This window comes from Hipposideros armiger, unplaced genomic scaffold, assembly GCF_001890085.2.
Source record: "Hipposideros armiger isolate ML-2016 unplaced genomic scaffold, ASM189008v1 scaffold_107, whole genome shotgun sequence".
NCBI classification, from domain to species: domain Eukaryota; kingdom Metazoa; phylum Chordata; class Mammalia; order Chiroptera; family Hipposideridae; genus Hipposideros; species Hipposideros armiger.
In genome coordinates this window covers 1,993,348-2,012,499 of record NW_017731457.1, presented here as the reverse complement: position 1 = coordinate 2,012,499, position 19,152 = coordinate 1,993,348, and the positions used below count along the sequence as shown (strand labels likewise).

The window sequence follows — 19,152 nt, the reverse complement described above, 5'->3', positions numbered from 1 at the left end:
AGGTGTCTTATAGACCCTCATCTGATCTGAAATTGATCTTTCAGGTCTGATTCATACCCATCTAGGGTGATTTTCTTGTTACCCAAGTGATATCTGTACCAGCCTTTTGGTAATGTAGCTTTTTTCTGGTTATAGAAGTTATATGTTCATTAGAAAACTTTGAAAATATCAACATATAAATAGAAATCACCCATAATTCCATCACCTTGTAATATATCCACTGTTTTTTAGGTGTTTTTCTTGTTGTTCTGTATTGGTGAGATTATCTACTATTAACATTAAACATTTAACCAAATTGCTTAGTTAAAGCTTTCTTGAGATTAGAAAAGCCTGAGGTATGTGCACCTCTTATATTTGGATCCAGTTGTTGCAGTTTTATTTCTGATATCTATAAGTATCCTGTCAGGTTATGTGTAGAAATTTTGGACTTTAACCATTCTTTGCAAGAAAAATCTCAAGATGACTTAGAGGCCACTGAGTGTGAGGCGTCACTTGGCAGCACTCAGCCCTCAGCCTCACTGACAGTGGCTTCCAGCCGTCAAGGCTGCCATCTTTTCAGATTACAGCCTTTTGTCCGAGGGCCCCCTCAGTAGCCCTTGGGGGCCTGCACCGGCTCCCCTACCTCTCCAGCATTGCTCTCACCCCTCCTGAGTCAGTTGAAAAGCCCACTGAATTTTCAGTGCTTCTGGACGTGAGTGGAGAATTCCAGCCACCAGATGTCACCTCCTACATAGACAGACCAACTACTGTGTATTTTTCCTTACAGCTATTACAGGGACTACACGGATAAAGAGAAAGAAATGTGCCACCGAATGTTCGCTCCTTGTGATCCTGGCTTTACAAGAGGAGAACATTAAAGGTAATCAAAAGACTAAAGCACGAAAGGCTTTAGGATTTTGTCCAGTACATATAACAGTGTGGGGTTCTCCTTGGCCACCTACAACTGAGGATGATGAGCGGAGGAGAAAAGCTTATTGTAGCTGATGCTACAAGTCCCGTGCAGAACGCACACACTGTGGGCCTTCTCTTAGAGAAGATTGGAAAGTCCATCCAGGGCTGGAGCGTAAATGTATAGATTTACGAAGCCTGAAGCTTTAAAATGAAAACAATTCTTTTTCATATTTTATGTTAACCTCTACTTAATAGCAGCTTGGAACATGAAATTGATAGTCATTCATGTGATTGTTTATCTGAGTTTGAAATCAACAGTAATGCTTCTCTAATCTGGTGTTTCCTGAAAACCTGAAAGCCTCCAGCCTCACTTTATACCTAAGACACTGTGAGAGAAAACAAAACCCAGATGTTGAGGGTCGGGGTGGGTACTGTCTCCTGGGTTCAGCACACTGTTAGACAGAGAGAGTTGAAGATGTTAGGACCAAGGACCAACAGGGAGTAGACGCTGCCATTGCTCGCAGCTGACACCTTGTGATTTAGCAGGCACAGGGTTAAGGTTCCCATGAGGGCGTGAGATAACCTTCTAGCCTGGTTTACTATTACTTAAGAAAATTAATGGAAACAGAATCACCTGCCTTAAACACCTGCTTAGCTGGGTAGATAACTCTGCTCTCTTGAGAGAAGTTAAACAAGGGACAACAAGAAAACAGCTGCCCAGCGGGCTCCTGGTGATAAATCTCTCCTTTGTTGCTACCTACATCCCTCTACAAAAGAAGCTTTAAAGAAGAAGGCAGTGAAAAGGCCTATTCATTCCTGACGTTTTCACAAGGGATCTACAAACTGCTGCTCTCTGCCCTGTCAGAAACAACCTGTCATTTCATCAGGAGGAAATGTTGCTTTCATCACTGACCCTGACCCTGTGACTCTGGCCGTCAGGGCTTTCAGGGACATTGGAGTATTTGCAGGTCTTCTGAACGGAGACGTCAGCCAGAGGACTGCTTTTGTCTGGCTTCTGTTGATGTCTGGTAGAAATGGAGGCCTGGTGGCTTTTTGCCAGTTTAGGACTGTGACCTGGTGTGTCCTGCCGTTTAATGAATATCCAGCTCTCCCAGGGTTCATTCTAGAAACAGATCTTGGAAAACACAGCAGGGCAACAAGTTACCTTTCTGTTGTCTTTCCCTCCCAGCTTTCTCAGCCTGTCAGACTTGTTGGAGCCTGATGATTTTTAGATGGTTTCCCATACATTCCTAAATCTTGAGTGTTTGTCTCATCACCAGCAATGATTGTATTGGGGTCTGAAGTACCCATGATTGTCATTCTCCCGCTGCTGCTGTGGTTGTAACACATTTTGGCCTTAGTGTCTTTGGTGATCCCCCTGCTCCCCTTTTCTCCTCTGGTACTTGTGCTGAATTAGTCACTTAAAATGTCCAGGGTTGTAGATTCTTTTGACAACCTAGTTTTGACTAAGTAGGACCATTTAAAATTTGTTCTCAGATGTTAGGTCCTTCTGATCTGTCTTTATCTGGTCTTCTCAGATATGAGACACTTATTTCCGGTGGGATGAGAGTTCTGAGCCTCTGACTATAGCAGACTGAACTCATTGAGACCAGAGACCATGTCTTTTGCATCTTTGTATTTTCTAGCATCTGGAACCATTCCTGGCACATGGTTGGCACTCAGTAAATGTTGGTTGGATCAAGTGTAAAATAGCTAAAGGGTTAGACCATCCTCTTTGAAACCATACCCTCCAGGCTGGCTCTGGTACTGGCTGTCAGGACTCTTTTTAGTGCCAGTGACAGGAACCCAACTTTATCTACTGTCAGCTAAACAAGAGATTTACTGAAGGGATCTTGGGGTAGCTCCCTGAATCAAAGGAAGAGTTGAACAGCCAATACTCAGGCAGGTGCCTGCAGCTCTGAGGGCCCCAGGGTCTCAGTCTCACTGCTGCTTCATTCTCTCCCACCATACGGAGTGCCCAGGCACCCACTGCACAACCTTCCTAGTTCAGAGAGGGCTGGCTCTTCATTATCCTGCACCTCCCTCCTCAACCTGTACCGTTCGTAGCTCCAGTTTGAAAAATCTTGAGGCAGGACTCTGGCCTGGTTTGGCGTGTGTGAAGTCCCATGCGTGACATCCCTTTCTAGTACCACATAATAGGAACTGGGGGAGCAGTGATTATCTGGAGTAAGAAGACTGCTGTTCCCCAAAAGCAAGAGGACAGAGATGATGGCAGGCAGAGGGGAATAAGCACCTTTGGCTGTTGCAGCACGCACTGTTCTGCGGAGGTGTGACCTCTGGTCTTGCTGTGACAGAGCAGTGGGTCATTTGCCAATTTGGTGAGTTAGGAATCTCTTGGCAGCTCTTGCTGCTGGGAAGAGTGGATACATCCATAGTTCTGTCACACCATTTTTTTCCTTAGTTTGGATTTTCAGAGGGCAGGGCAAAAACACACAGCTCTGGATGGCAGTATTCTTGGGGAGAATCTAAAAACTCAAGATGGAGGTCAGTGTTTTGACTCATGTACATCAGAAGACCTAAAGGCTTATAGCAAATCCTAAGGTAGTATTCAATAAGCTGTTTTGAAGCTGCTTTCCCTGTGGTTTGCAATGCAGTGGAGGCAGTATTCCTATTTGTATATACTACATTCATATTTTCATAGATGGACATTTTCTAACTATCTCCTTGGTTAAGACCTCACATAGCTCCATCTATAGGAGTGGTAATTTTACGACCGCACCAAAGAGCTTTTAAACAGATACCATCATCGTTGGAAACACTTGGAATAGTGTTCTAACATTTTTCTTAATTCTGTTTCTGTACCTTTCATTGTTATCTTCAATTAGCGTTTCAGTTGTGCCTTCCTGTCCTAACATGCTAGTATCTGTACTCTGATACTTTGCCAGACTTCGTGTCTGGAAAAGAGACGTGAATGAGCACTATAGCTATTCTCACCTGTTTAAATGGTTGACATACCATAGGTAGATCTATTCTGTAGTTTCCAAAGGGCAGGACCAGTAAGTGGACATAATAGGAAGTCAAAACTTGGCTTCATATGAAAGATGTACTAATTGTCCTACCATAAGTGACATTAAGTTCTTCCAACATGGCGAGCACACACAGAAAAGTGCCACTTTTGATTGCTTTTTGAGAATGGCCTCATGGGGAGCATCTGCCCCGGGCGAAGCTTTCCCACAGTGTCCCACAGGGGTGGGTCATCTTGGGCGCTGGTGCATCCCTGTTAGGGTCTGTCTGAACAGAGCTAGAGAGCCCTTTGGCGGCGGGAGAGAGATTTGTGAGATTAGATGACCTTCCTGGTCCTTCCAGTTCTAATGTTTTACCATCAGACACTTGCAAACTGGCGGAGGTGGACACTTCCATCCTTAAAGCACCTCCAATAGAGATGGAACACAAAGTCCTGTGCTCAGCATCAGAAAAACCACACAAGGACAGGAAGTGGGAGAGACCCACATTCAAGAGCAAAAATGTTGTTGCCTGCTGGTTCAGAGTGCACCAAATGTTAGGATGGCTGCCAAAGAAAATAGCATCATGAACAAGGGAGGAGGAAGGTCCCACACACTACACCACCACAGGCAGCCTCCGTTCATTACTTACCCTTTCCCCAAGTACCTCTTGAGGGCTGACGGTTTTCAGGCATTGTGGTAAGTGCTGTGTTACACGTGAAGAGAAGTCAGTCCTGTTCCTGCGGTGCTGGTCTGCGGGGGGCGGTGCTCTAGTAGGGAGGACACAACAGTCAGTCACATCACAGAGTTCACAAGAACAAGAACAAGAGGGCGAAACAGGCTGAGCAGAGAAAACCTTTGCTGAGGCAGTCCTGAAGCTTTGAAGGGCAGCACTGGGCACAGAAAGGGAGGGGGGTGGGAAGCAGAGAAGACAAGGAATTTAGAGCTGAGGTCAGCTGTGGTCCAGGTACTGTCCTGGCTTTTCAGTCCTCTTTGGTGTGTGGGCTGTGGGCTGTGCTGTGTTGGCATCAGAGGACGGGTAATGTGATCAGAGCTGAGATGATCTGACAGGCTCATGTAAGAAGGGGCTGAGGGGCACGGTAGAGGGCACATTGGAGGCACCACGTCTGGCAGGAGAAGGTGTCCGAGAGGTGATGACAGCCTGGAGGTAAACGCATCAGCAGAAATGGAAAGGAATAGCGGCATGAGGCCTCCCATCTGGAATGGATGGGAGGGTGCTTTCTGTCAAAAGCATTCTAGTGGCAAATGTGACTTTAGCTGAAGAGGACGGCCACGATGCCAAAGGGTCCACACGGTGACCTGTGTGTGTGCAATGGTGGAAGGAACTGAAGTTAGTTATTCTGGGAAAGAGATGCTTCAAGTGGTGTGTGTTAGTCATGTGCCATTGTCAAGAAGTAGCTTGGAGTTGGGGGTATGGAGAATTAGGAGTTCAGGAGTGACCACTGTGCACTAGGAGTGACTGGGAAATCTTCCTGGCAAAGCAGCAGGACTTCGGCGAGTTTCCGGGGTTAACTGGTAGGCATGATGGACAGAGGGGACTCACCCACGTGGTCACCTTACCTAGGTTGAGTTGTCATTTTTTTGCTTTTGGTTTGTCATATTTTCTTCTAGATTGTTTTGATACCATTGCTCACCATTTATTTTGTTTTATTCTTAATGCATTTTTATTGATTTTGATCAAAATACTTATTAAACATATTTTATATGCCGGCATTCTTTTACATGTTTTATGTGGATTTTTAAAATATAACATCTCTATTATGTAGATAGTATCGCCATTTTACAGATGATGAGTTAGACATGAAGAAGCTAACTTGACAAGGTTACCAAGTTAGTAAGTGAGAGCCAGGGGTTCCTTCCCTGGCAGCCTGGCCCAGAGCCATCAAGTTGAAAAAAACAATCAATACAAAAGGATTCACCAGAGGGAACAAAATGTAACTTTTGTTGAAGAACCTTCTCCGTAGAACCTATCCCCCAGTTAAATCTCCCTCCCCCATTAGAAACTACCCCCCTAGTAGGACCTGTTCCCACTCCTTAGAAGACCTTCACCCTACTCAGAGCTTGCCTCCCCTTTCGCTCTCCCACCCCCCTACATCCCCCCTCAGATTCAGATTGTCTCCTGCTCACACCCCTGCTGCCCTACCAGAACTCCTCTCCCATCAGTACTCCTCTTCCCTCTTGGAACTTATCATCATCAACTCCAGATGCTACATAGAAGTGTAAGGACAGACTGTTTCTTGGATGGTCACTTCTGAGAAATCTTTTTTTTTTATTTCTGTCTGGAATCTTTTAATATCTCACTAACCTTGATTCATCTAAAATTTCACAATAACATGTCCAGGTACCCCAAATGTTCAAGTCCTTTACATAAGCACCTCAATTCTAGAGGCTCAAGTTCTTAAGAGCTAAGAAAATCTGTGATATTTCTTTAATAATATTTTCCCTCCTTTCCTGTCCTCTCGTTCCGGACCTCCTGTTGGTCGGATGTTGGACCTCCTGCCGGGATCCTCTGTATCCTTTATGTCTCTTTAAATTTTTCTCTCCTTCCACCTCCAGAAATGTACTTCATTTTTTAAGTCTTCCACTGACTTTTTTTATTTAAACAATCAAATATTTGAGTCCACAGCTCTTTTCAGATTTCCCTTTTTCATACTATCCTACTTTTTTACCTCTCATTGTATAATAAAAAAATTTCAAACTTACACAAGAAATGGATAGTATAACGATTCTCCCAGGTATTTAATAGTTAGCTTTAACAATTATCAAAATGAAACCAATGTTTTTATCTGTGACCGCCCCAGCAGTGCTGTATTAATTTGAAGCAAATTCCAGCAATCATATGATTTTATCTACAAGTATTTCCCTATGTATCTCTAAAAAATAAGGACCATTCTTGCACATTTTCTTTTATTCCCTGAAATGTTTACTTTTCTGCTTGTTTGCTTTGACCTTTCTCTTTTCTGTGTGTAGACTTTCCACATGTGATTGACGTTTCTTGGTTACCTATTCGCATATAAGAATGAAACAGCTGGAAAACTGACCAGGAGCTCCGTATACCTGGGCAGAACATCCCGACTCACTCTTCTTAAGGCTGAGCAGGTGGGGACCCACCAAATGCTTTGGGCTCCTTAAATACCAGAAAGAAAGGGCTTTGCACTGAGTACCAACCCTTACACACACCAGCTTCCCAAATTTTCCTCAGGTGGATTATTTTTCCCTAAAATAGTGGATACAAGTGCTGTATCATTTTAATCTGTATTTCTCCAATTTCTAGTGAAGTTGAGCATCTTTTTGTATATTTACTGGCCCTCTATATTCTATATGCAAATTGCCTATTGATATCCTTTGCTCACTCTTGTGTCATTTTTATTTTGTTGTTGTTGATTTGTAAGAACCCTTATCTTTTTTTTTTTTAAAGATTTTTATTGGGGAATTGGGGGGATGGGAACAGTGCTGGGGAATTGGGGAAAGGGGGACAGACAAGTTGCTGTCGTTTTGTTCTTCTATCTAGTTGTGGAGGATGTTGCTTCACTGGCCCAAGTTGGCACCATCATTGCGCTCTTCTCTGGCGAGGCAGATCAGTCGCCAGCTTCTGGACGGCCGCTCACTGCGGCTGCTGGCCGCTCACGCTGGCTGCTGGCTACACACGGTAGCCCATGGCAACCCACTGCAGCAGGGGCTGCAGCCTACGCCGTCGCCGGCAATTCACGGCAGCCCAGCTCCAGGTTGAGCTGTTGTTCAGCATCTTAGCTGTGGAGGGCAGTGTCACTGGCCCTCATATGTGGGATCCGAACCGGGGCCCTCTGGCATCCCAAGTGAGTTCTTAACCATCGCGCCACTCGGCCGGCCCTGTAAGAACCCTTTTCTATGTGAAGGAGGTAAATTAAATGTTACCTTTGTAAGTTTAAATATTTTCTTCCTGTTGTTTTGAGTATTTATATAGTTACCTTGTCCCTGTTTTCTGTATGGTCTCTGGAATTCACATCACGCTTACATTTGACCTTGCAATGGGAGTAAGCAGGTGGCCTCTAATGGGTGACAGGGGTGCTCGGAGTACAGGGCCACTAACAGTTTTTCTAGAGTCGAGCATCATTCCATGTCTATAGTGCTTCACAATGTCCATAAACCATTTGATCTTCCCAATATTCCTCTGAGGGAGAAATAATTATTTCCATTTTATAGACAGGGGAAAGAATAAAGCTCAGAGAATTAGATCCTTTCCCTGCAGAGGTCTTTGTGCTTATGTGTAAACAACTGACCATTTTCGTTTGGTTTGAAATGTAAGCCCCAGATGATATCTGAAGCTTTCAGTATATTCATCTTCTTTCTTCAGTCGGACTTTTACCCCTGGGTGGCCATGGGTTTTTATCCCTCTCTTAGATGTTTAGGAGTTTACTCCCTCTTCTCTGCTTTCCAATTTAAGAGAAGCTGAAGCCTTTGGGCTATAAAATTAAGAGGATTGAGCCATATGGCTTGGCCAGCCTCAGGAAAAGAGTATCTTAACAGACTTAAAAAAAATGTTTCCTGGGAAGTCAAAGCAGCTCCCAGGAGGCTCAAGTGGAAATAAAGGCCAAGCTGTGGAAAGGATGCTCCTATAGTAGAGATTCTGTGGTTTTAGTCCTGGTTCAAAGACTTGGTCCCACAGAGCTTGGTGCCAGTGCTGAGGCTGGAGATGTCCTCTGGGCTCAGGGGCTCCCTTGTTCCAAAACAGCCTTCCTGTATCCGGGCCCAGCTGGTCAGTTGCCAGGAAACCCTAGGGGAGCAGATCATCTCTCACAATCCGTGACTGGATCTAGACAGAGAATCTATTTGATCCCTTTCCTTCCCAAAGAGATAAAGAAGAAACCCTCAGATCTGCTGTTGAGTCTATAAAGGTATGTTATGCCTCCATTCGACTCATATGAGTTCTGAACAAATAATAATTGTACTTTTGTAATTTTATATGTTATTAATTCTTCTGATTTTCTTTCCCTGCATCTTCACTGTTTTTGTTTTGTTTTTCTCCTCAAAATGGAATTGTATTTTCTCCAGGATAACTGGGCCAAGCCAGCATTCTCTTGTTGTCATATGAGAATTTTCCAGGCAAACTGTTAGACCCAGTCTCTTGATCTTCTGGATAGCTGTGAAATGCCTTTTCTCCCAGCTCGGGAGGTGTCACTGAAGTCATCCCTTTGTTGTGTGCCTATAAATAACTGCACTTAGCTTGGCACCTTTTCATTATGCCCCTTCCTGGGAAAGCATTTACCCTGGTAGAGTTTCTTTCATCCCCTTCACCTCTCTCCGTATCCTTGCTTGGTAGCCAGCCATAATGAACCCCAAACCTGCTCCCTACTAAGGTTCACTTTAGCGGATTCTGTGTTCTTTGTGGTGAGATATCAATGAGGGCTATTTAATTAAATTTCAAGAGATAACTAGGTTCCTTTTGCTAATCTTCAAAATCAGTGATTGTTGAAGTGCCCTTTACCATTCATTACAGGGTTGAAAGATGGGAAATTTGGCTTCCTGGTCTCAGTGTTCTAGCTGTGACTTTATCTAAGTCATTTAACCCCCTTGGGGCCCCGTTTCATTGTCTGTAGGACGAAGTGATCAGATCTTTAAGGTGGCTGTGCACTTCCTTAAGTTCCATCCGATGTTGGCTTAGCCTGTCTTTAATTTCTTGGGTTAATAATCAGGTGCATAAACCCTGCCTGCAGGCACATATAATCCCGGACACCTATTTAGGTAAATAAGAACAGACAAATGGTGAAGGAAGTGAACCCAGGCAATAAGTAGTTAGCATTAAGTGAGTGTCTTAGTTCCTTGAGACACATAAGGGAGAAGAGAAGGAGTCTTAGCGTGGTTTTTTGAGTAGAGAAGTCACAGACCCAGGATGAAACTGAAATGAGCTGGGATAAGCCTAAGAGTTTCAAGAACCCAGAGAATGGCTTTCAAATCTGTTAGACAAAGGGAGCGAATAGCCGTGAGCAAACACAATCTGTAGCACAGATGACGTATATGTTCACAAGGATGTGGTCGCCCTGTTGTGACATCGCCCACAGCAGCCGTTATCACAGCCTGCCCAGAAAGGCAATGAGAGACAGGTGCAGGCCTTTGTCTGCAGCTGTTTGTGGCATCCCGATATGGTGTGGGGCTTGATATGAGATAGAAAGATATAAATACAAACATGTATGTATTTGGGGTTTTTTGGTGAGCTGACATGATAGCCATGAGTGTAAGCAAGCCCTCTGTACTATTAATAGTTTCCTGTTGCTGCTGTAGTAAATGGCCTGCAGAAGCCGCTTGCATTCCTTGGCTGGTGGCCCCTTCCTCCATTTTTAAAGTCAGTGGATGGTATCTTCAAACCTCCCCACTCTCCTGCCCCCAGTATCTCTCTTAATCCCTTCTTCTGTCATCCTCCGCTGCTTCTGTCATCACTTTCTCTTTCTCTGACCCTCCTGCCCACCCAAATCACCCAGAATAACCTCCCATCATTAAATTAAATCAAGATCCTTAATTTAATCACAAAGTCCCTTTTGCTACCTGTGATAACATGGTTGCAGGTTCCAGGAATTAAAATATGGACATGTTGGTGGGGGGCATTATTCTGTCTATCATACTCTCTTATATTGGGTTGTCAGAAAAGTCATGACAGGGCCAGCTGAGTGGCGCGTTGGTTAAGAGATGGCTTGGGATGCCAGAGGACCCCGGTTCGGATACCACATATGAGGGCCAGTGACACTGCCCTCTACAGCTAAGATGCTGAACAACAGCTCAACCTGGAGCTGGGCTGCTGTGAGTCGCCGGCGTCTGCGTAGGCTGCAGCCCCTGTGGCAGTGGGTTGCCATGGGCTACTGTATGTAGCCAGCAGCCAGCGTGAGCGGCCAGCAGCCACAGTGAGCGGCCAGCAGTCGCAGTGAGCGGCCGTCCAGAAGCCGGTGACTGATCTGCCTCGCCCAGGAAGAGCGCAATGATGGTGCCAACTTGGGCCAGTAAAGCAACATCTTCCACAACCAGACTGAAGAACAAAAAACGACAGCAACTTGTCTGTTCCCCTTCCCCCAATTCCCCACCGCTGTTCCCATCTCCCCAATTCCCCAATAAAATCTTCAAAAAAAAAAAGTCATGACACATTTTTGCAACGAAAAACGTAGAAAAAAATACATCATGACTTTTCCTACAACCCAATAGATAACATTTATGGGAAGTAAAATCTCTTTAATTAAAGAGAACTCAGAATCATATATCTTAAATGTTCCCCACTTAATCTTGTCCATCGCAAACAAGATAATCATAACAGGAGCATTTGGAACAGTTCCTCTCTTATAATAAGCTTTTCTGGGGGCTGGAGAGCTAATGGGTATGAGGGGAAAGGCCTGGAACCAGCACACATCACAGCCAATAGATGAAGGCCTGGACACAGGTGTGGGGTGAGCAGAGAGGAGGGGGAAATTCAGGGGCCATTCTAGGTGGCAGAATCATACATTTTGGTTTTCAGATGGGGAAAAGAATCAAGAGTGACCCCCAGATTTCCAGCTTTGTTAGCTGGGTCCATGGAGGTATTTCCAACTGAAGGAGGTTTGGGAGGTATTTTTAGTTTGGGGCTTGAGGAACTTGAGGTGACTGCAGGACATCTAAATGGAGGTGGCTAGTAGGCAATTGGATGTAAGTCCGAGGGAACGGGAAGAGGCCTGTCTGGAGAGCGCGTGGCAGCCATGAGTATACGCAGGGCAGTAATATCCTGGAACCTGAACAGAGTCACCCAGGAGGAGGTGTAGAAAGAGGAAAACAGTGGGCAAAGGGTGGACCCTGGGAACACCATGTGGAACTGAAGAAAGAGGTCAGGAACCAGGAGAATGAGCCACTAGGAAAGTAGAACAGGAGGTTTAGTTGGGAGTCCATGGTGGGTTTCAGGGACCCATGAACCCCTGAGTACTTGCATATATTGGGTCGTCGAGAAAGTCATGATGCATTTTTGCAACAAAAAACAAAAAATACGTCATGACTTTTCCGACAACCCAATGTATACAGATTTCATGGCTGCCGTCAGCTTCCCAAGTGTGGTCAGACACCAGAAAAGGTAAAGAAGAACCTCCAGAGGGTTGAATTTCAAAGAGTGACCAGCAGTGTCAAGTCCTGCAGCCCAGAGGATTTGAACGATAAGGACTGAATAATAATCTCTGGATTGGCCAATGTGGGAACAGACGAGACTGCCCTGGGTGAGTACTGAGCAGGAAGTGAGAAAGGGGAGGTAAGCCAGTGCTGCCGGAAGCTTAGCCTGGTCAGAATCTCTGCAGGGCTTGTTAGAACACATCTTCCAGGACTTTTCCCCAGAGGTTGCAATTCAGCAGGTTGGGTTGGGAGCCTGAGAATGTGTATTTCTAACAGATTCCCAGGTGATGTGTACCAGCTGGTCTGTGGAGTGCAGTAATGTAGGCTACTTCATCAAGACGTTTTCATGGGAAGAGGAGGCATTGTTGGGTGTAACTAGAAGCATATGTTAAGTAATATAAACCTTGCTTTGAAGGGAGGGTGGCAGGTGGGGTCACACTTGTGACCCCTCTTGACCATATCCGTACCCTACTGCCTTGACCGCGGCACTGTGGCACCTGACCATCATAAGCTGACAATTGTCATCAGAGGAAGTGCAGCAGGGCTGTTCTGTGAGGCCTGCCCACCCCCTACGGGGGTAGAGGCCTGTGGTGCTCTCTGGGTCAGTTTCAGCATAGAAAGGGCAGTTTCAGGGAACCACTCAGTGTGACATATGTTCTCAGCAGGTAGGGCACACCATCATGTGATGCTAGACTCATGCCAGCAGTGAGAGGAGGCAGAGGGATGTAGCCGAGGGAGGACGGTTTGCAGGGAGGCTAAGTCAGTGTGAGGTTGGCCAGCAGAAAACCAGGGCCTAGCTCGGGAGAGGCAGGTGAGAGGAGAGTCTCAGCAGGGAGCGTTGACTGTGAACAGCAACCTGGCGCGTGGCAGGATCTGGAGGAACAGGATGGAGATGCAGCCAGCTGGTGGGGCGGCCAGAGCATCCCATCGCAGAGTGCGAATGGGCTAGGGCTTCTTCTCGAATTCTTTCTCAGTTGGAATTATGTGAGGTATCCAGACTAGGTTCTTCCGATTGACTAAATAATGTGTTTTGAGAAAGGGAATCCATTAAGTGCTTCAGGGAGGGTCTGGAATCTTTGCCTTTATGCACAATGTTTGTACATTATCTGGGACTTGGAAGAGGGACCATAGCTTTCGTCTGTTTTTTCAGAGGGCCGTGTGACTGGTAAAAGGTTAAGACAAGACCCGCTGTTCCAGAAGTTTCTTACAGATGCCATTCCAGCCTGACAGGTCACTCTGGTTCACTGTGGTAGGACTGGAGGGAAGTACTGTAGGATGGGGCAGAGGGACTGACGGGGCAGGGCTGGCACACGAAGCCGTGGGAACGCTGCTTACCCTGCCCTGATTCCCAGTTCTTTGTCCTCGGATTTCCAACATAAACATCCTGGGCTCTGCTGCCTCCGGCTTGTGGTTCCAGGATTACATCACTCCTCTGTCTTCTCTGTTACATTTCACACTCTTCTTTGATTACTGCTCATTATTGTGGACACTGATCATATCATTACTGGAGTTTCTATTTCACATTGACGGTGCCTCTTCCCCAGGCCTGGGCTTTGCTCTCATTGGAAGCAGCTTGTTTAGTATTAATATATTCAGCTGGCGTCTGCCCTGTTGGACCTTTGTCTGTGTTCCCTGCCGAAGTCTGACTGCTTTTGTCTTTGGAGGTCTAGGGCTCATCTTTCCTTGAGCCATGGATTCATGACAGCTTTTTTTCTCTGACTTCACACTTCAGTGTGTTTTGAATGCTGGGTTTTCAAAATGAAGTGTAAACTTTTCTTTTGTGATACATTTTCACTTATGCTAATGTGTTACTTTTTATTGGTTTCTATTTGAAAATTCAGCTAACTGAACCTCATCAAATCCCAGCCGCCTGAGCTTGGAGGTTATCTCTGCCCATCTATCTGCCTTCCCGGGAACAGGTTCACACTGAGTGAATATTGATTACAGGGCTTATTTCTAAAGTCATTTTAGGGGGGACAGACTAGATTGAAACAGTTTTTTCTTTTTTCACTTGGTTATTATTAAACTTTTTTTTTTTAGATTTTTTTTTTTATTGGGGAATTGGGGGGATGGGAACAGCGCTGGGGAATTGGGGAAGGGGAACAGACAAGTTGCTGTCGTTTTGTTCTTCAGTCTAGTTGTGGAGGACGTTGCTTCACTGGCCCAAGTTGGCACCATCATTGCGCTCTTCCCGGGCAAGGCAGATCAGTCGCCGGCTTCTGGACGGCTGCTCACTGCGGCTGCTGGCCGCTCACGCTGGCTGCTGGCTACACACGGTAGCCCATGGCAACCCACTGCCACAGGGGCTGCAGCCTACGCCGTCGCCGGCGACTCACAGCAGCCCAGCTCCAGGTTGAGCTGTCGTTCAGCATCTTAGCTGTAGAGGGCAGTGTCACTGGCCCTCATATGTGGGATCCGAACCGGGGCCCTCTGGCGTCCCAAGCCAGTTCTTAACCATTGCGCCACTCGGCCGGCCCATAAACTTTTTAATATGGACCTTTTCAAACCTATTCAGAGATAGACAGAATGACATGACAGCCTGCCCTTACACTTGTCATCCCTCTGTGACAAATTATCAGCATCCTGCTGTTCTGTTCCCTCTATCCCTCCCTACAATGTTTTGTCAGTATTTAAATTTAAACTCTAGAATTGCTACATGTAAAATTTTTTAAATTAAAATGCTGCATGCTTATAGTTTAAACAAGAAAGGTAAAAGTAAACGCTCCCAGTCCCCCAGCCCACTCTCCGGAGGTAGCCACTGTTGATGTTTCATGGGTCCTTCCTGAAGGGTGTGTGTGTGTGTGTGTGTGTGTGTGAATATTTGCGAATATGGGTGTATATGTAATCTTCCCCATAAGTACAATTATACATTTGGTATTATAATATGTTCGTTAATGTGTTTAGGGTATTTTCTAAGTCAGTACACAAAGAATTATCTCATTTAAAAAAATGATTGAGTAGCATTTCATTCTTAACAGTGATTAATAACTAGGAGGTAATATAGTTATTATCACTGCACCTGAGTTTTCTGTGATATTATTTAAATGTGGTATAACTGGATCGTGATTTGTATATCTTCAACTGAACTAGGTATTGCTAAATTGATCTCTCAAGTGGCTATACCAATTTACACTCCCTTTGGTAGTGTCAGAGATTTCGTTCCAGGCTTTGCCATTTCTGTACTGTTAGACTTTTTCATTTTTGCTAGTTCAGTGCATCTGAAATGGAATCTCATTATTAGAATTAGCCTGTCCCTGATCAATCATCTTCACATGCTTACAGACTTAGATGTCCTTTCTGTTTCTCTGTAACCAAACACCTTTTTGAACTTTTTGGTTTTTTGATAGTTATGTCAGTGAAGTTAACTTTAGTTATGTGAGTTGATTCCCTGGATATTCTAGACATATGCTCATCATATTACAAGTAATGGCAAATTTACCTTCTTTCCACCATTTACATCTTTTATTCAGAGCCCGTCTCATCATGTGGGCTCGTGTTTCCAAAGCAGTGTTAGCCAGTGGTGAGAACTGACCACCTGCTCCTCCCCGGGCTGTAATGGAACTGCGCCTGTTACACTGTCAAACGTGATGCCTGACATGACTTTGCGCTGAGATACATTCTTTTTATCATGTTAAGGAAGTGTTTTCTTACTAAAGGCTTTTTATCAACAATGATTGTTATCCAATGGCTTCCTGTCACAAAGAAAAGCTTTTTTTTTTTTTTTTACCCTTGACCTACTATTAGGGTTTATAATATTGAACCTTTGATGTGGCAGGAATAGAAATAATGTACATCTTCGACTGGCTGCTTTGGGAGAACAACAGAATTCCTCCTTCACGAGCAGTTCCTTCCCTTGATGGCACATTTTGTAATGAAAGACCTTTAAATTGAGTAGGAGAATTTGAGGCAAAAGCTAACTAAATTTGTTCTTCATAGGCTGCTTAATGCTTCAGAGGGAAGAGTTTGAGGGGACTTTTGCACTTGGGGAAAAAGCAAAGAAGAAAGAGCCCGAGCGCCCCATGAAGAGGGGCAGAGGGGACCTGAGTGTGAACATGCTGACAGGAAGGGGCTCCCAGCTGGACGGGCAGAGGCAGTCAGCTTTGCCCAGGTTCAAGTCCCTCACATATCGGCACTTCTGTTTCTGTTGAATGGAGTTCGGGAAGTGAGATGGCCTGTGAGAGGAGCCTCACTGTACCTTTTGATGCTTTAATTTGTATTTCCTCGATTACTAGTGAATTTAAGCATCTTCTCATTTGTTTTGTCTATTTGATTTTCTCCTTCTTAACTGACAAGTAATGTCTTGTATCCTTCTAGAACTTTAATAGTTTTATTCTTTATGTTTAGATTTTTAAGCTATTAGCAGTTTATTTACAGCTTTAATTTGAAGTAGGGATCTAACTTTATTTTTATTTAAATGGCTAAACAATGGTACCAAAATCTGTTTACTGACTTAAAATAACATATATAATACCCTGAACAAAGGGTTAAAATCTATAGGGTAAATTAATTCATTCTCCACTTTAATGACAGAATGACTCTCGCATGTTTGTGTAACAAAAAGTTGGCATGAGTAGTGGACTAATGAAATTCGATTAGCAGTAGCATGATTGAGTTATTCTGTGTCAGCGCTCTGATGGGCCTCTCTCTCCCGGAACTGAGTCTGTGGCTTGACCTCTGTCTTGTTCACCAGGAGGTTCTGGGCCTGAACATTGCAGGTCCTGCTGGAACTGAAGATGGACAGCAGTCTCAGATGATCAGAGGGAATATCAAATTGGTTTTGACCCCAAGGCTGGACTTGTCTCGGTGTGCATCACCAGATACCAACAGCACATCATTCCTCCATGACTTTGCATGGGCTTAGCCAGGAGGGTTTCTGACGTTTCTGCCCTTGTGCATCTTGTGTGGTCATGCCCTCATCCCCTCCTCTTCTGGATGCCCAACAGAGTACTGAAAAGCTTCCCACTTCAGTGGCTGAGTGGCCCTCATTGTAATCAGGCATGTGACTGGACCGTCCACTGGAGCCCAGAGATGGCCTCTCCAGTGTGAAGGTCTTAGAGTAGTTGGACTTATGTGGGTCTGTAGAGGAATAAGTGCGACATGAGGTGCCGCAAAATGAAGAGTGAGGTGCCAATCTCTGAAAGCCTGACCAGGAAGTTGGCGTGGCATCATGACTTGTGTATCAGGCAGAGCAGTCTGCGAGCCTGCCCAGGTTAAGGGGCTGCTCTGCCTGCTGCTATTCTTATGCTGCTGCAATCTCTCTTCACAAAGCAGCCAAAATAATCTTTAAAAAAAAAAAATCATTTCTCTGCTCAGAACCTCCAGTGGCTTCCAGTGCACTCGGAGTAAAACCTGAAGTCCCTCTTGATGCCCCTGTGGCCCTGCATGACTCAGCCCTTTGCTGTCACTCCCATGTCATTTCTTACCTTTCTTCCCGGTGTTCACCCCACCTCAACCACACTGGCTTCTGAGATGTTTCTCACATGCTCCCCTCGTGTTCCTGACCCTTGGCCTTTGCATCAATATTCCGGCTGCCTGGGACGCCCTTCTCTTGATTATTCAGAGCTTGATCTACTTGAATGTCTCCTCCTCAGAGAGGTCTTTCCAGTTACTTTATGTGAAGTAGAAACCTATGTCATTCTGCGTCCCCATAGCCTACTTATTTTTCTTCATAGCACTTTTTTTTAATATACATAATTTTATTGCAGAATCTTTTTAAAAAACAAAATGCAACATTCTAAAAAACCCAAAATTTACTATTGCTACTAATTCCTGTAAGTTTGCTGTACTACCTACCATACACAAGAAATTAAAGAAACCATTAAATATTTAGAAACATTTAACATCAGAAGCCTTAAAATCTAACTATATAGTAGCCCCTCAACAAGCTACAACCTGCATTTTTTAAAAAGTATTTTCTCTACAAAGAATCTTATCAGCTATACAAAAATCTGTACAGTTTTTATACTGAAGCTAATATTGAGCTGCCCTTGAATTCACATTCTTAGCAAAACAATTGCCTGAGCATACACACACACTCCACACACATCATTAACGGAACAGCCATTTATTCTTCATCTTCCTCGTCTTCTTCCTCCTCCTCCTCCTCCTCCTCTGGTTCATTCTTCTTCTTTGAGCCTGTTGGCCTGCCAGGACCCTTCTTCCCTGCTTCACTTCTGCCCTTGGTGCGGTAGTGGCAATATCCTTTTCATATTTCTCCTTTAGCTTAGCTGCTTTCTGTTCATATGGTTGCTTATCTTTGGCTGACTGTTCAGACCACATTTCACCCAATTTTTTTGCAGTATCCCCAATGGATAAGCCAGGGTATTCACTTTTGATCTTTGGGCGATGTTCAGAGCAAAACAGGAAGAAGGCAGATGGAAGTCTTTTAGGAGCATTTGGGATCTTTTTTCTTTCCTTTCTTATCTCCTTTGGGAGGAACATAATTTTTCATCTCCCTGTCATAGCGAGCTTTGTCACTTTTTGCCATATCTTCGAACTTTGACTTTTCCTTTGCAGACGTAGTCTTCCATCTCTCCAAACATTTCTTGGAGAATTCGGCAAAATTGACGGAAGAGTCTGGGTGTTTCTTCTTGTGCTCTTCCCGGCAGGTTTGCACGAAGAAGGCATACGAGGACATCTTGCCCCTCGGTTTGTTGGGTCTCCTTTACCCATGGTGACAGACAGCGTCTGGGGGTAGCTTTTCCTCAGTGTTCCGCAGAACTGCAAGACTCCACAGGTGCTGCCTTCGCTCGGCTCCGGCGTGAACTGGTTTATTGCTCATAGCACTTTTTTTGTTGTTGTTTATTCATCTCTTCATCCCACTAAAAAGAGTTCCATAAGAGTGGCAACTTTGAGATTTGTAAGTTGAAATTCACTGATACCAGATTTTTCTATAATTTGTTATAAAGGTGAGCCTACAAAGGCTGAATGGGCAAGGTGCCATAGTAGTTACAGGCCCCAAAAAAGCACTCCTTAACGCTAGATTTAAATGAGAAGCATGATGGACAGATAACTCGAGGAGGAAGCATTGGCCTCCCCTTTCTGCCCTGCACTGTGGCCACTGGCTGCTGCTGCCCAAGGGGTGGGCGGGTGTCACAGGGCAAGTTTCTCCCCTCACCTCAGAAACTGCTATTCTGCAAGAAGGGAATGAAGGAGGTATTGTTACTCAGACCCCCCACCACCACCCCAC

The 19,152-nt window shown here is 44.8% G+C and overlaps 1 protein-coding gene and 1 pseudogene across 2 annotated transcripts in view; one reads left to right on the top strand and one right to left on the bottom strand.

The window, feature by feature from the left end:
* Positions 1-19,152, top strand: part of FKBP6 (FKBP prolyl isomerase family member 6 (inactive)) — a 29,388-nt gene that overhangs the window by 8,732 nt on the left and 1,504 nt on the right. For both annotated transcript variants that reach the window (XM_019646845.1, XM_019646843.1), the window contains exon 8: positions 767-859. In XM_019646845.1, coding sequence (XP_019502390.1) covers positions 767-857 — 91 coding nt within the window. In that variant the 3' untranslated portion in view covers positions 858-859. The remainder of the gene's footprint in view (positions 1-766; positions 860-19,152) is intronic.
* Positions 17,761-18,635, bottom strand: LOC109385013 (high mobility group protein B2 pseudogene; annotated as a pseudogene).